Source organism: Aythya ferina (genome assembly GCF_964211825.1).
Source record: "Aythya ferina genome assembly, contig: HAP1_SCAFFOLD_29, whole genome shotgun sequence".
In the NCBI taxonomy this organism is placed as follows: Eukaryota; Metazoa; Chordata; class Aves; order Anseriformes; family Anatidae; genus Aythya; species Aythya ferina.
The window spans coordinates 492830-510127 of record NW_028181463.1 but is presented as its reverse complement, the minus strand read 5'-3'; the positions used below and the strand labels follow the sequence as shown (position 1 = coordinate 510127).

Sequence of the window (17298 nt, the reverse complement as noted above, 5' to 3'; positions counted from 1 at the left end):
GACCTTGCAGGTCAATGTGCAGAGTAAGGGAAAGTCACCCATATTGTGCTGGAGTAGCAGAAGGCAAAGAGCATTGCATTGTGCCTCAGAATAATCAAGGAGACGTAATCCAGTTCATCCATGAGGAAAAGCAGAGAGAAGGACGTTGAGTTTGGCCTAACATGAAGAAGGATGTGCATCACTGGTGAAGGAACCAGCATTTATGCCATCACCCATGTGAATTACACAAGCACCAGCACACCTAATGGTAACCTGTCCACCCCGGCTTCGTATTCCCACAGGGCAGTGGAAAGGGAGCCGACAGCCAAGGGACACATCTGAGTGTGGAAGGTGGGGCCCAGCAAAGACAAGGAACCAAACCCGGGGCCAGGCGGGTGGCAGAGCCCCATGCCCCATGTATGGCCTGGCTGGGGGTCCCTGCTGCTGCAGCCAGCGCACGCAGCATGGCAAGAGGAGGGCTCCCTGCACATCAAAGGGCACAGCCTGGCCCCGCAGGGGCTCTTCCTGACATCCCTGCAGCTCCTGGCAGGCTGCGGTGAGGTGCCCCTCAGCCTTCCCTCCTGTGCTCCCAGGGCACATGGCTGCCTCCTGCCCAGCTCACTGCCCACCATGAACGTCCAACACAGCTGCTTCCCAAGCTGGGCCTTGCCCAGGGTCAGTCTCCTGCAGGGGCAGAAAATGGCCCTTGTCCTGGTGGCTTTTCATGGCCTTCCTATCAATACATGCTCTTCTCATCCTTGATGTCTTTTTACTGAATACAGAGGCCTCAGTGACCATTTTGTTTCTGACTAATCCAAGAAAACATGTCTACTTCATCTCTGTGTGCTGCTAGGAGCTGTCTGTGAGACATGGATTTGCTCTCAGATCTTTTCCTCTGACAGTCTCAGCAATGTCCAGTGATTGGACAAGACATGGGAACTGCACACAGGAAAACACTTTTACTGTGAGCAAGATCAAGAACTGGATCATGTTTCCAATACCAAGCACTCGATCAGGTTTCCCCAAAAGTGGGGGAGTTCTCCTCAACTGGAGATACAACAAACCCAACTGGAAATGGGCCTGGGCTGCCTGGTGTAGGTGTCCATGCGTGGCTAGTGGGGGTGGCTAGATGGGCTTTGGAGGTCCCCTCCAAAGGCTGCAGGGAGGGAGTGCCTGCCAGGGCAGAAAGGGCAGCCCCAAAGGAGGACACCAGGGCTTTCCACCACGTTGCAGCAGGGATCTTCATTCCACAACCACTGCTGTACCTGAGAAGAGTGTATGAGAAATGAGATCCACAGAAACTGCCTACCTGCCGGTTCCTTTTTTTAGTTAGTTACAAAGAGCTTAGCAGCACCTCTACATGAGGTCTTTGGGTAAGAAGAAAAGGTAGAAAGACACAGAAGAAGAAAAATATCTTAAATTTATAAAATGAAATTATAAGATTATTTAAAATATTGGTATGATATTGAAAAGGATGAGCATTTTTTGAAATATATGAACAAAGGTGTTTCTGCCTTGTCCAGGTATCCTTCAGGGAATCAGATGCAGAAGACCAGTTCCTTTTTGAAATACTGAATATTGCAATAACGTCCTCAGTGCCTCCTTGAGCTCTTTATTCCTCATGCTGTAGATGAGGGGGTTCACTGCTGGAGGCAGCACTGAGTACAGAACTGCCACCACCACGTCCAGGGATGGGAAAGACATTTAAGGGGGCTTCAGGTAGGCAATCATGGCAGTACTGAAATACAGGGAGACAACGGCCAGATGAGGGAGGCACGTGGAAAAGGCTTTGTGCCGGCCCTGCACAGAGGGCATCCTCAGCACTGCCCTGAAGATCTGCACATAAGACAACACAAAAAAAAAAAAAACAACACTTAAACAGGCACTAACCAGAAGAATCCTGACTTCCGTGAGGTAGGCATCTGAGCAAGAGAGCTTGAGGATGTGGGGGACTTCACAGAAGAACTGGTCCACAGCATTGCTGTGGCAGAGCAGCAGGGAAAATGTGTTGGCCGTGTGCAGGACAGCATTGAGAAAGCCACTGCCCCAGGCAGCTGCTGCCATCTGGGCACAAGCTGTGCTGCCCACGAGGCTCCCGTAGTGCAGGGGCTTGCAGATGGCAATGTAGCAGTCATAGGCCATGACAGTGAGAAGAAAAAACTCTGCACCAAAAAAGAAGACTAAAAGAAGTACTTGGGCAACACATCCTTGATAGGAGATGGCCCTGGTGTCCCAGAGGGCATTGGCCATGGCTTTGAGTACAGTGGTGGAGATGCAGCCCAAGTCGAGGAGGGCGAGGTTGAGGAGGAAGAAGTACATGGGGGTGTGGAGGCGGTGGTCGCAGGCTACGGTGCTGAGAATGAGGCCGTTGCCCAGGAGGGCAGCCAGGTAGATGCCCAGGAAGAGCACGAAGTGCAGGAGCTGCAGCTCGCGTGTGTCTGCGAATGCCAGCAGGAGGAACTCAGAGATGGTGCTGACGTTGGACATCTCTAATTTCTGGTCATGAGGTCCTGTACAAGGAAGACAAAGGCAGTGATTGTGTACCACAGACATAACTGAGGAAAACCCTTTCCATACTCTCATTTAAAATCACCAAAGGGTTTTCCATTTCCAGGCAGATATTTTGAAGCTCTCTTTCATTGATTCTGCCTGAGAGTGCCTCTGGGAGCAGGGGACTCCTCTGTGGCAATGGAAGAATCAGTTCTGTACTACTGCCAGAGGGAGTAACATGGTAGCAACATGGTAGGAACATGGTAGGAACATGGGGTAGTCTCAGATTAACTTTACTGCTGATATCAAAGAGATTTCCCCAGTTTTGCTCCTAGTTCACCCAACTGCAGAGATGAGGTGTGGAGATTTAGATATGTAATTATTTGTTTTGTGTTTTTGGTTCTAGCTGCCACACCACACCGGAGAACAGTTTCTAAGGCATAAATCCTGGGCATTCTGCTGCACTCCAAGTAAATCCTTGTGGATCCTCAGAGGCAAAGACACTGTGCCTTCAGTGCAGAGTGTGCCTCAGAGACGACAGCCAGTCTCTCCATCAGTGTTGGTCTCAGCTGGCCCATGAGAGCTGCAGGAAAGTTGTACTCAGTTGTTCATCTGAAAAGAACCTGAACACTGCTGAAAGCAGAGGAATCCAGGCTCAAAGTGCCCATCTCCACAGCCCTCACCTTGTCCCCGTACTCGCCTTTCCCCAAACACTCCACTGATTCTGAAATCCCCATCCCCAGCCAGCCTGGGAACAAGACCAGCAGCAGCACAGCCAGCTGGAGAAGCCAGGAGGAATGCCAGCGTGCTGCTGCCAGGGGAGGCAAGGCCAGGGAGGGACAGACGGACACTCAGCAGACCCTCCTGTGCTTCAGCTCGGCCTGCAGAGGAGGCAGCTCCTTCTCATTGCAAATGATCTGTGCTCACCTCAAGTCAGCAGAGACCTCCCAAAGACAGGGCACTGGACATTGGAGGATTTGCAGCTCCAAAAGATGAGCTAGGATAAAACCTGAGAGGACCACAATGATGATGTTGGTGTAGTTTCTGGGCTGAAGTGTGGGAAGGGACTTTATGAAGTTCATTGATTAAATATTGATCTCTCATTGCAATGCTCTAGGAGTCTCAGTCTTCAGTACAAACCTGACCACCTATTACCATGAAACCGGCCTCCGCTCTACCACAGGTATCTGCAAGTACAGGCTACAGAAAAAGTCTTGCCTTTCAGGTAGCCCCTGCCTTGGTCTTCCTTTTGAAAAATCCAATCATAAATGCCATTCTCTAAAGCATTTTCTACTCGTTTCTGGAGAAACAGAGAAACTCACCCTGACAGATGCTATCCGCCATCAGATGTTTCAGCTGTAGAGGACCCCTCTGGCAACCCCACCTGCATGGCCCTGCTGCCAGAGCCTCACGGTGTCAAGTGCCTGCAGATGTGTCCTGCCACACGCTGCCCTCTGTTGTTGCACTCCTCAGTGCCTCCAAGCCCTCTCTCCTTCTCTCCTCTCTGTGTGCCAGCTGCGGTCAGAGCCTCCAGCCCTGTTGCGCTGTGCAGTGGAGCTGCTCCTGGCCACAGCTGTCTCTCTGCAGCACTGTCCTCTTGCCAGGAGCTCTGCTTGGGCCCACGAGGCCGGCCCAGCTCAGCAGCACAGCACCCGACCATGGCATCACTTGCTCTGTGCCCTTGGGCTCCCTCGAGGTGTCCCCAAGGCCTCAGGGCTGACAGCTCCCCAAGGCAGCAGGGTCTCTGCTGGGGTGTGCTGATTGAGGCAGACCAAAGTCATCACCGAATTCTCTTCTCTGAAGAAAGGGAAGATACATTTTATAAGTGTGATTTGTGCTGTTAGAGTGTGGTTGTCAAACATGAGAACCAATGATTCCTTAACCCCTATTTTGTTCCTGTTGTATTGCAGGATACCTCGGCCATGACAGGCAGGGATAATTTCACCTCTCTGAAATTCCTTCACTGTTCCGTTTAGGAACTGGGGAAGAAACTGCTTGGAAATTTTTATCCCAACAAGACAGAGGGGACCAGAATGCTCTAAAAGGGTTTCCATGAGGGAAGGGGAATGGTGCAATAAGCCATCATTAGCTGAGTTTCCACTACTGTGAATACGGAAGTTCCTCAACCCTTACAAACATCTCTCCCTCCTCTCTTACATGACCAGCACAGTGACTGGGATGTGGAACACCCTCATCACTGTGCTGGTGCTGGCCACCAAACACCTGCAGATGCCCGTGGCCTTCTTCCTGAGGGAGATTTCTCCTCCTTGCAGGCCTTGTACAGCTCCAGCACCCTGTGCCAGATGCTGGCCATCTTCCTGGCTGGGGACAGCACCCCCTTTGCTCACAGAGGTGGCAGCACTCTCAGCTGCACCTCCTGCATGACCGCAGTGCTTCCTGCTGGGGGCCATGTCCTACGGTCAGCCCTGGGCTGTATGCCATCCCTGTTCTCTGCAAGGCTCAAGAATTGGAAGGCCTGACTCCAGAAGGCAGCTGTACCTGAACCAGGGCAATTTCTCTCATGTACAGGAATTCTTTCTCCTCCTCCCAGCTACAGTTCTGTGGCCCCAGTGTCATAGACACCTTCTGTGGTTTTGTTCCATTGCTGGAGCTGTCCTGCAGTGCCACGGTGATTCTCATGGTCTTTGATTTCATAATCTACATTTTGGATCCAATCTTCCTCTTCCCTCCCATGCAGTTTTCATGTGTGTTTGTGTCCTGTGTTGATAAGCCCAAGGTCTTATCCACCTGCTCTTTGGTCCTCATGAGTGTCACTGTTTTCTGTGACACCAACCTCTCTGTCTATGTGAAGCCCATAAAGGCTGTGCTCAGAGGTTTTAACCAAGCCCTTTCCCAAACCTTCATCATCCCCCTGCTCAGTCCTCAGGTTGCTTAGCAGTTGAGTGGGAAGGGTGAGAGACATGCTGGTGGAATTGCTCCAGACATTGTCATAAGATCTATCTGAGATGCTTTGGAAAGGACAGGTTGACCAAAGAGGTTCCTCGGGACTTGGAAAAGGCAGATGTCAAACACATCTTGTACTTGAAGGTCAAGCAGAATGATGATTAAGCCTAATCATGAACTAGAATGCCAGCCCTAGCCCTCACCCAAGAACTAAACAAAACTCTGACCCACAAAGCTTGCCCTTATCCTATACCTTGAGCAGGCATCTTGAGCAGAACACCAATCCCTCCCTCAAAGCCCTTCCATTGCATTAGCTGTAGAAGTTGACCTCTAATCCCTAAATGTTAAATTGACCACCTAACCCTCCACCACACACACAACACATCTCATCTTCAAACCCACTCCTATCCCTAACTTCAGCTGTTTGTCCCCTTGGGGCAGGGCAGTGACTGTGATGTCCTTGAGCAAGGAGTCACTCTCCATCTTTTTATAAGCCCCATTTAAGTACTGAAAGGCTGTGATGAGGTCACCCGGGAACCTTTTCTTCTTCAGGCTGAAGAGCCCCAGCTCTCTCAACCTTTCTTCATAGGAGAGGTGTTCCAGCCCCTTGATCATCTTCATGGCCCTCCTCTGGACCCATTCTAACAGACCCACACCCTTCTTGTGCTGGCGGCCCCAGTCCTGGATGCAGGACTCCAAGATGAGCCTCACAAAGGCAGAGTAGAAGGGGTGAATCACCTGCCTCCACCTGCTGGCCACTCCTCTCTTGATGCAGCCTAGAATGCAGTTGGCCTCCTGGGCTACAAGCACACACTGCTGGCTCATGTCGAGCTTTTTGTCCAGCAGAACCCCCAAGTACCTCCCTGCAGGGATCCTCTCAATGAGTTCTTCTCCCAGCCTTTCCTCATATCTGGGATTTCCCGAGCCCAGGTGCAGCATCTTGCACTTGGACTTGTTGAATCTCCTTAGATTCACAGGGACCCAAATTTCAATCTTGTACAGCGCTCTTTGGTTGGCACCCCTTCCTCTGTTGCATCAACTACACCACTCAGCTTGGTGTCATCTGCACACTTGCTGAGGGTGCACTCGATCCCACTATGTCATTGATAAAGATATTAAACTGTACCAGTCCCAAGACAGACTCGTGACAGATGCCACTCATCACCAGCCTCCACTTGGACATAGAGCCATTGAGCACCACTCTCTGGGTGTGACCTTCAAGCCAACTCCTTACCCATTGAATGGTTCACCCATCAAATGCGTATCTCTCCAATTTGGAGACTAGGATGTCATGTGGGACAGTGTCAATGGTCTTACAGAAGTCCAAGTCAATGGTATCGGTCGGTCTTCCCTTGTTGTCTGATGTGGTCACTCCATTGCAGAAAGCCACCAGATTGGTCAGGCACCATTTATCCTTTGGTGAAGCCATGCTGGGTGTCTGAGATGACCTCTTTGTCTTGCATGTGCCTTGACGTCGATTCCAGGAGGATCTTTTCCACGATCTTTTGAGGCACAGAGGTGAGGCTCACCATTCGGTAGTTCCATGGGTTCTCATTTCTACCCTTTTTAAAAATGGGAGTGATGTTTTCCTTTTTCCAGTCATCAGGGATTTCACCCGACTGACAGGACTCTTCAAATATGATGGAGAGAGACTTAGCAACTACATCAGCCAGTTCCCTCAGGACCCTGGGATGCAAGTCATCAGTCCTCATAGACTTGTACTTGTTGAGTTTCATCAGGTGTTCTCAAAACTGCTCTTCACTTAGAGTGGGTGAGACTTTGCACCCCCAGCCTCCATCTATGGGTTCAGAGAATGAAAGACTTGGGAAGCCTGACTGGCAGAGAAGACTGAGGCAAAGATATTGTTGAGTCCCTCTGCCTTCTCCATGTCTGTCATTACCAGTTCACCCTTCTCATCCATCAGAAGGGGATACACTCTCCTTGGCCTTTCTTTTATGAGCCATGTATCTATAGAATCTCTTCCTATTATTCCTTGCATCACTTGCCAAGCTGAGTTCCATCTGTGCCTTGGCTTTCCTTATCCCATCCCTGCACATCCAAAACTGAAACATGTGAGAGGGCCTGGGAAAAGTAACCCTGGATCCACAGAAGCCATTTGGGAAACAAACCTTGAAGGTAGGAAGTGTGATTAATGATTCTGTAGAGGTAAGAGGGGTCATTTAATGTAGGTGTTACAGTAACACTGATTTAAAACAGTAATGTATTGCCCTTTCCTTATTTGAACCAATAATTTTCATCTTTAAAGCTAAATGCTCCTCCAATACTCTGAGAGGAATCCACTACTCTAATGCCTGAACTTAAAGTATCCACTGAAGAAAAACGCAGCCTATAGACCCTTTTCCTTACCTTTTCTCTCCTGCTTACCCTAATTCCTTCCCTAAACACTAGCATTAAAATGCACTATTTAGCTCTAGAGAAGTTGTTGGCAGGCCTAAAAAAAACTTAAAACACAGGGCTTGCCCATAACCTTATGACAAACCTGATGGCCACAGAAGAACACCAGAGATTCCCATTAAGCCTGTGTTTATCCTCTAACTTAGACTGGTGAGCCCTAGTCCCTAAAGGACTAGAGAGAGGTCAGCCCTACCTCAGGATGTCCTGACCCAGCAGGAGGAATGTGACCGTGGAAGTGACAGGGCAGCAACATGATCATGTTATGGAAAGGGGCTGGGAGGTCACTTGTGTGATCTCCCTTCCTTGAGTTGGGACTCAAGGCCAGGCCCTTGTGATTGGTGACAAACATCCGGTTTGTCCACACATTAGTGTCACCTTCACACAGCTTTTGTCTCCTTGTCCTCACTGCTTCCACTGTTCTGCTTTAATGAGCTCCAAGGGAGGCTGTGTCAGTACTGGCCCTCAGGAGGACACTGCAGGAAACTTGCCTCTGACTTGGACTTCTGGAGAGATGTCTTCAACTGTCTCTGAGTGCCTGAGGTTTGTGGGCTCATCAGCAAAGCCCCCAGAGGGGTGATTACAGTGCCTTGGGCTGGTGCTGTGCTGCTGAGCTGGGCCGGGCTCGTGGGACAGAGAGAGCTGCTGGAAAGAGGGCCGTGGTGCAGAGAGACAGCTGTGCCCAGGAGCAGCTCCTCTGCACAGTGCAGCAAGGCTGGGGGCTATGACCGCAGCTGGCATGGGGAGAGGAGAGAAGGAGAGAGGGCTTGGATCCTGTGGTTCCACAAGTTTCACATACACCCAAATCTCAAGCCTGTGCCACACTGCTGCTGGCCTAGGCCTTTTACTTCAGATGGAGGCCTTTTCCTGCAGCATATACCACATTCATCATGGCACAAAAATACTGTTTCTACACCAACGTTCTGGAGCCTCCTTCATGTTAGGCCACATTTCAGTGTCCTTCGTGCTGCTTGCAGGGTTTTGTCTCATGGATGAACTGGATCACAGAATCCCAGAATCATCTAGGCTGGAAGAGACCTCCAAGATCACCTAGTCCAACCTCTGACCTACCACTAACACGTCCTCCACTAAACCATATCACAAAGGATCACTGAGTATTCTGAAGCCCAATACCATGCTACTGTTGTTGTGATGATGATGATGATGATGATGATGATGATGATGATGATGATGATTAATATTATTACTGTTATTATTACTTAGCCTCTGAAGCACAGAATCGGAGAATCATACAACGGTTGAGTTGGAAAGCACCTCGACGATCATCTAGTTCCAACCCCCCACAGGCAGGGACACCACCCCCTAGATCAGGTTGCTCAGGGCCTCATCTAACGTGGCCTTGAACACCCCCAGGGATGGAATATCCACAGCCTCAGCCACAGCATTCCACTCCCTGGAAGGCAAGTCATCAAGCCCCATAGACTTGTACTTCTTGAGCTTCTTCAGGTGGCATCAAATCTTCTCTTCACTTACAACAGGTGGGAATTTGCACCCCCAGCCTCTACCTATGGGTTCAGAGAATGAAAGACTTGGGAAGCCTGACTGGCAGGGAAGACTGAGGCAAAGAAGTTGTTGAGTCCCTCAGGCTTCTCCATGTCTGTCATTACCAGTTCACCCTTCTCATCCATCAGAGGGGGTACAATCTCCTTGGCCTTTCTTTTCTGAGCAAAGTACCTATAGGATCTCTTCCTGTTATGCTTTTCATCCCCCGATAAGCTGAGTTCCATCCATGCCTTGGCTTTCCTTATCCCATCCCTGCACATCCAAAACTGAAACATGTGAGAGGGCCTGGGAAAAGTAACCCTGGATCCACAGAAGCCATTTGGGAAACAAACCTTGAAGGTAGGAAGTGTGATTTTGCGTAGGTGCAGAGCTGATGGGCACATTGTGCAGCATGCGCCTACAGACCTTTGTGTCCTTTTCCCTCCTGACTACAATGCCACTTCCTTCTCAGGAATGGAGCAGCCAACAGAGGTGAGACAGATACACTGAGATGGTAAATGTCATCAGAAAGCTGATCCCAGTAAGATATGGGAAGGTCAGGAGCAGCCTGAACAATAGAGATGTGAGATTTTGGGGTGGGAATAGGAGCATGACAGCAGAAATTAATGATTTCATAGAGGTAAGAGCATTCATGCAATGCTGGTAGAGCAGTAAAACTGACTTAAAACAGTCACATATGGCCCTTACCTTACTTTAGCCAGTAATTTTAATGCTAAATAAACCTAAATGCTACTACAACAAACTGAAAGGAATCAATTTTCTCTCTTGATAACCATAATCCTTTCACTTAAAAAATACATTAAAATGCCTTATTTAACCCTAGATTCCTTCGTAGACAAAAAACACTTGTAAAACACAGAGCTTGTCCATACCTTAACCACAGACCTGACACAACAAACAGAACACGAAACAATCCCACTAAAACTTTGCATAATCTCTAAACCAGAAAGTGAAAAAGAGATACCGAAGGGGCTAGAGAAAGCTCATCTCTACCTCAGGATCTCATGGCCCAGCAGCAGGAATGTGACTGTGGCAGGGACTGTGAGGTCACTTGTGTCTGGAGGTGGCAGGTCACCCTTGACTTCTCCCTGGGATCTGCACTTTTGGGCTGACAGCTGGCAGTGGCCCTGAAAGGCCAGCAGAAGGCACCTGCTTGGCATGCTGACTGGGGGATCCCCTCTGCCTCCAGAGCCAGGAGGACCCAGGCAGAAAGAAGACCCCAAGATGGGTTGTCCTGTCCCTTCTGCTTGAGTCCATGACTGCACAGCAGGAGGCACAAGGCTTGGCTGTGTCTCCACAAGAAGCTGCAAGGCCAGCAGCAGGCCCCTGGCTTGGAAGATGCTGCTGAGGTGACTTGCGTCTGCTTGGCTGAGAGGCCACAAGGAGCCTGCTGGGTTGGGATGCCTACTTCAGGAGTGGTTTCCACCCTGATGGAGCTTTCTTTGGTTGTAGGAAAGAGCAGGAAAGAAAAAAATGCCACAAAGTGTGCAATGGAAGGTTGGCACTGGCCAAGAGGAGGAAGAAATGTCCAGGGGAACAACTGGTCTTGCTGCTAGTAACAGAGGCAAAGAATGCATTAAGTGTCTCATCCCTTGTCAACAGGTTTTTCCCATAAATTCCAATAAGGCATTATGATTCTCCCTAATCCTTCTTCATTTAAAATATTTTTATTTATTTTTTTATTTATTTTATTGTTTTTTGACAGTAATAGATGGATTGAGCTCCAGCTGGGCTTTGGTTCATCTAATTTTGACCTGCACAGCCCCATAACATTCAGGACACGATTCCAGAGAAACTGACAGCATGCATGAGAAGAAAGCGCAGCAAATGTGGAACCTGACAGCCTTCCGTCCCCTACCCTTCGGTGATTGTGCTGCAATTCCATTCAACAGGTTTCTCCTGAATTATCCAAGTTTCCCAGGAACTCTTGCTGTGCTGATGTCTGGTCAGAGATAGCACAGTCACGTGAAGGTTGAACCATCTCCCTGCTGACACTAACAGCTGATAGAATGGAGCATCACTGTGGGTGAACCTTGAGAAACTGCAGGATTTTGACTTCAGAAAACTCTTGACTTTCACATGGAGAAGAGCCCAGTCCTGTACCAGAGGAAGAGAAACCCCACACATCAGGGCACCCTGGGACCCTGCTGAGTGAGTAGTGGCCATGAGGAGGAGGCCCTGGGCACCATGAGGGATGCCATAGGAGCAGTGGTGGCTCCTCACGAGGGACCAGGCCAGCTTCCTACAGAGCTGCCTTATAAGGAGCATGGCCACCAAGAAGATCTGAGTTATCACACGGCTCAAATCTGCTGTGACAGTAAGAGATAAGGGTATGCAGCCAAAAAGGAAAGATGTGGAGGTCTCGGAGTCCCTAGCAAAGCCATGTAGAGGCAGGGTAGAGGGCTCTGACAAGGCTGAAAGTCCCAAGAGGACCAGGACTTTGTGTCCATGGCTATGACTGTTGTCTCTGTCACTGAGACCTAGGAGGAGACAGCTGATCGTTAAAGCACCAGGGCCTCATTGCCTCCTCACACACACCCATGAACCAGGCAGGGGTTGTACCATTCTCCTGCACTTGGCCATGCACATCCCCCTCTCCTACTGCACTACAAAGAGGCCTGAGCAACCTGTCAAGGGAAAGGATCTCACTTCCCACAGTATGGGTGTCAAGGCCTAGCCCTTGTGCTTGGAAACACACATCCATTTTGTCTACACATCAGTGTCACTTTCACACTGCCTTTGTCTCCTTGTCCTCAATGCCTCCAGGGTTCTGCTCTAATGACCTCCAAGGGAGGCTGTGTCAGTACTGGCCCTCAGGGGGACACTGCAGGAAACTTGCCTCTGACTTGGACTTCTGGAGAGATGTCTTCAATTGTCTCTGAGTGCCTGAGGTTTGTGGGCTCATCAGCAAAGCCCCCAGAGGGGTGATTGCAGTGCCTTGGGCTGATGCTGTGCTGTTGAGCTGGGGCGGGCTCGTGGGACAGAGAAAACACATTTCAGAAAGTCCCATGAAGCAGAGACACAGCTGTGGCCAGGAGCAGCTCCTCTGCACAGCGCAGTAGGAAAGAGACACAGAGGCAGACACAGGGAGAAGAAAAGGAGAGAGGGCTCGGAGGCACTTGGCAGTGGGAGGATGCTGAGAGCTGCCTGCAGGAGAAACCTGCACAGCCCTTGACAAGGTAAGGGTCTGGCTGCAGGGCCATGCAGCTGCAGGTCCTGGAAGGGTCTCCTGCTGGGTGTTGTTTCGGGGAGGGTAGTGGGCAATGCAGTAGGCTTTGAGAGTCCTGCTGGGTTGCAGTGTGAGTTGAGGAAGTCTGGCAGAAGCCCCTTGGATTTCCATAGCATGGCTGCTCCTGGTAAACCAAGAGCAGAGTGATCAAGCCTTCCCCAGACACTGCTGGGGATGCACACCAACTTTCAGATAACCATCTGAAGTCTATGGGGCATCCTCCTGTGCTCTAGACTGTTCTCCAGCAGGATGCAGCTCTCTTGTGGAATCCTTCTTTTATCCAGTTACCTCAAGGAGAGGACACTTCCATGCTAAGGCCATGTCCGTGCTGCTGGGTGACTGTCAGTGAGCAGCTGGATTGAGGTCTCTGCACCCCTGGGAAAAGAGGGAAGGGCTGAGATCCTGATCAGACACCAGGAGAAAAGGTGAGGATTCTGACCAGCTTCACTTGGACTGCGGCTTCTGTGCTCTCAACTGGCTCTACTTTCTTCTCAGAGAAACCCCTAAGCTTGTTTGTTGTCCTAAGGATTAGAAAGGAAAAGAAAGCAAATCCTACCTTGCTCTACACTGTGGTGGATGAGATTTTGCAAAATGACTGCAAAGCTCAGTGATACCACACGTCGACTGAACTTGACTTTCCCTCATGTTCGTGCTTCCCTCTTGCTGCACTCCCTGAACAACTCCTCTGGAGCTCACAGCTGCCCCTGCTCCCAGTGCCGCTCTCAGCCAACACCAGCCACAGCTCAAGCAGGAGATATGCAGAAAGGTTCTCCTGCACAGAGAGAGACTCGGGCTGGGGGGAATTCTATGAGATGCAATAGGTTTCCCTGAGAGAAATCTGTGTGCTCAGAGTGCTCAGAGAAGTCTGTTCCAACATTTTTCTTCCTTCTCTTCAATAGACGACAGTGTCCAAAGGAAGGAAATGCCCAACAGCAGCTCTGTGAGTGAGTTCCTCCTGCTGGCATTCGCAGACACACGCGAGCTGCAGCTCCTGCACTTCGCGCTCTTCCTGGGCATCTACCTGGCTGCCCTCCTGGGCAACAGCCTCATCCTCAGCGCCATAGCCTGCCACCACCACCTCCACACCCCCATGTACTTCTTCCTCCTCAACCTCGCCCTCCTTGACCTGGGCTGCATCTCCACCACTCTGCCCAAAGCCATGGCCAATGCCCTCTGGGACACCAGGGCCATCTCCTATCAAGGCTGTGCTGCACAGGTCTTTTTCTTTCTCTTCTTCATATCAGCAGAATATTATAACCTTACTATCATGGCCTACGACCGCTACGTTGCCATCTGCAAGCCCCTGCACTACGGGAGCCTGCTGGGCAGCAGAGCTTGTGCCCAGATGGCAGCAGCTGCCTGGGGCAGTGGCTTTCTCATTGCTATCCTGCACACGGCCAACACATTTTCCCTGCCCCTCTGCCAAGGCAATGAGCTTAATCAGTTTTTCTGTGAACTTCCTCAAATCCTCCAGCTGTCCTGTTCAAAGTTGTTCCTCAGGGAGTTTGGGCTTATTTTACTTAGTGTCTGTCTAGCATTCGGTTGTTTTCTTTTCATTGTTTTCTCCTATGTGCAGATCTTCAGGGCAGTGCTGAGGATGCCCTCTGAGCAGGGCCAGCACAAAGCCTTTTCCAAGTGCCTCCCTCACCTGACCGTGGTCTCTCTGTTTGTCAGTACTGCCATGTTTGCCTACCTGAAGCCCCCCTCCATCTCCTCCCAATCCCTGGACCTCATGGTTGCAGTTCTATACTCTGTGGTTCCTGCAGCCATGAACCCCCTCATCTATAGCATGAGGAACCAGGAGCTCAAGAATGCCTTGCAGAAACTCTTTGGATACATGCTTTTTCATCTAAATAACGAACCCAAAGTCCTAACCGGACTCAAAGTTTTTCTGACAATATGTTAGAACAGTCTTTTCTTATTATTTTCTTTTATACCATTCTCTGAAATTTGTGATTATCATATATTAATGATATTCTATGTTTCCTATCTGTTAATATTTCTTTTTATTTTTTGTCCAAATGCTTTGCCATGTAACTATAGAACTTGGCTTTGCCATGTAACTAAAAAAAATAAAGAATCCAGCATAAATTAACTACTTTCAGCTGCCGTCTCTTCCCACCTCTGGAGCTGGGAGAGCAGCCCCAGCACGCAAGAGGGGCTCAGGGCCAAGAGCCCATCTGCCACATGCAGGAGCAGCCCCAGTGGCCCTTGGAGCTGCCCCTCACTGCCCGCTGGGCTCTGCCTCTCTGCTGCCTTCAGGTCGGGGCTGCTGCTTCCCTGGAGCCATGGCCATGGCCAGCAACAGGATGTGGCTTTTTCATGCTACTCATTTCACTTCCACACTCTCCACTTGTTCCCTTCCATGTCTGTCTTCCAAACGTGGTGTGAGGTATACACCCAAGGAGCTGCTCCCGGGGAAGGCCTCTTGCTTTTCTCGGCTTCACCGCAGATCAGAGTCCCAAAGTGACCAGTGAAAGACCGAGGACTGCACTGAGCTCCCTTCCTGGTTCCACATTGCCCAGCAAACAGTAACTGGCCTTTGACTGTCCTGGGACTGTCCCACTGGTGCTGGGTCTGATGGCAAATGGCATCCTGGAGAGGAATCTGGAGCTGCTCTGTGGCTGGGCCAGGCCTCTTGTGCTGGCCTGGGGAGTGGGGCTGGCCCTGTGGGGCACAGGCACTCTGTGCTGGGGATCTCCCAGGAATTAGATGAGGTCCTGAAGCTTCATGGACCTCCATCTCCTGTGCAGTGACTGGTGGAAACCAAAGCAATCCAAGCCTTACGGAGTCCTGATGCTGTGCCAGTATTGCTCAGCAATGGACAAAACACTGGTGTGATACCAATGCTGTACATGTATGACCAATGCTCAAAATGACCATTTCAGATGGATGACCATTTCTCAAGAGCCCCCGACTTGTCTTTGATGGGGTTTGTTGTGCTGGGCTGGGCTGCTGTTACAGGGACAGAGACTACTGCTGGCAGTAGAGGTGCCCTGGCAAGTCCACCTGGCTCAATCTGTAGCCCCAAGGGTCTCCTGCAGGTCCTCTCTGACAGCGGCCAGTCCAGGGAAGTTTCTCAGATGCAGCCGAGTATCTAGAGGTGGAACTGGTTGCTTATGATCAGACAGCAAAGCTTTGCCCCAAATCCTGTGCATTCCTTCAGTATTTAAGAAATAGAGCACCTAATTGTCATCACTTGAAGGGATTTGGGTGAATCCTTTCCACAAAGTGTCCCACATTAAGTTGAATTTCTGTTGTCACAAAATGAGAATTTCCAGGATGTATATTCACTGCAGAAAAAGAAATACCGTTCTTCCCCTGCACTTGCACTACTCTGTTGATTCTGATGTGCATTTAAGGCCATAATCTTCCACTGGTCCTGATTAAACTGACAGTGTTGGAATTTCCCTTTCCAGCTCTCTGTCTGGACCTATGCACTTCCCATTGGTCTCCAGATTTACCCACTGCAAACCTTTGATCATTCTGATCCCTCTAACCTACCCAGTTAGTCTCTGACCATCAGGGAGTTCAAATTTGACCATGTTTAACAAGTTTATCTAATCATGTCCTTAGGCAGCTCCTCAACTCTTTTTCTATTTAGCATTTCCAATCTAGCTGTATAAAATATTTTATCTTGAAATAAAATAAAATAAAATAAAATAAAATAAAATAAAATAAACAAACAAACAAAAATAAATCTAATTTCTTGTCCATCTAATTTCTACTTCTTCCTTTTGGAATGTGAAGTTGCCTAGAGGCAGCCTGGACTGGGCACACAGCTGAGGAGTTTGTTCTATTTTTCAGCAAATTGTAACATGGTTTACAGTTGTTTGTTTCAAAAAATAAAATAAAATAAAATAAAATAAAATAAAATAAAATAAAATAAAATAACAACAACAACAATAATAATAATAATAACAATAATAATAAAAATTTATGTGCCTCCATGCAGCCTAAGGTGGGAACTGGTGCAATGGACATTTATGTCCAACTGTTGATTTCAGTGGAGAATCTGTGTGTTGGGTCTGTCTGAGCTGGAGTCACCTTTTCCCTGCAGCAGCCCACACAGTGCTGTGCTCTGCACTCGTAGCTGGAACAGCACTGATATCACTCCAGTGTTGCGTCTATTGCTGCATAGTGCTGGCACAGCATCAGGACTCCTTCTGAGCCCCCAAGAGCCAGCAGTGGGGGTGGGCAAGTGATGGGGAGGGGACATTGCTGGGGCAGCTGACCTAAACCAACCAAAGGGATATTCCATAACACCTGATGTCACACTCAGCAATAAAAAAGGGGGCTCTCATGGAGGAGGGGGCTGTTCCTCCTGAACAACCACTACGCGTTTTGAGGCCCTGCTTCCCAGGACGTGGCCGAACACCGCTCGCTGATGGGAAGTAGAGAATAATTTTTTCTCTCTCTGTGCTTCCACGCAGACTGATTGTTTCTTTTGTCTCTGTTTTTCCTCCCCATTCCTTTTCCCTTTAATTAAACCTTTCTCATCTCTAACCTCGAGTTCTCTGTGTTGTATTTTCTCCCCCTTCCTCTTTGAGGAGAGGGGGAGTGAGAGAGCAGTTGTGGTGGAGCTCAGCTGCCCACCTGAGTAAAATCACCACACATGGCCAGCAGAAATTAATGATTTCATAGAGGTAAGAGCATTCATGCAATGCCAATGCTGCAGTAACACTGACTTAAAACGGTAATGTATGTCAATTACCTTACTGGAAACAGTGATTTTAATCCCTAAACCTAAATGCTACTAC

General features: G+C 49.4%; 2 protein-coding genes and 1 pseudogene across 3 annotated transcripts in view; 1 reads left to right on the top strand and 2 right to left on the bottom strand.

The window, feature by feature from the left end:
* Nucleotides 1-17298, bottom strand: part of LOC311427854 (olfactory receptor 14C36-like) — a gene marked incomplete at both ends in the record, with an annotated part of 273414 nt that overhangs the window by 165696 nt on the left and 90420 nt on the right. The window lies entirely within an intron of this gene.
* Nucleotides 1510-2298, bottom strand: LOC311427933 (olfactory receptor 14A16-like; annotated as a pseudogene). Its single transcript has one exon. The product of its transcript is annotated as an olfactory receptor 14A16-like (transcript).
* On the top strand, nucleotides 13461-14444 carry LOC311427932 (olfactory receptor 14A16-like; the record flags this gene model as incomplete). The annotated part of the gene is made up of 1 exon (XM_084539512.1): nucleotides 13461-14444. The coding sequence occupies one exon, from the start codon at nucleotides 13461-13463 to the stop codon at nucleotides 14442-14444; it is 984 nt and encodes a 327-aa protein (XP_084395638.1).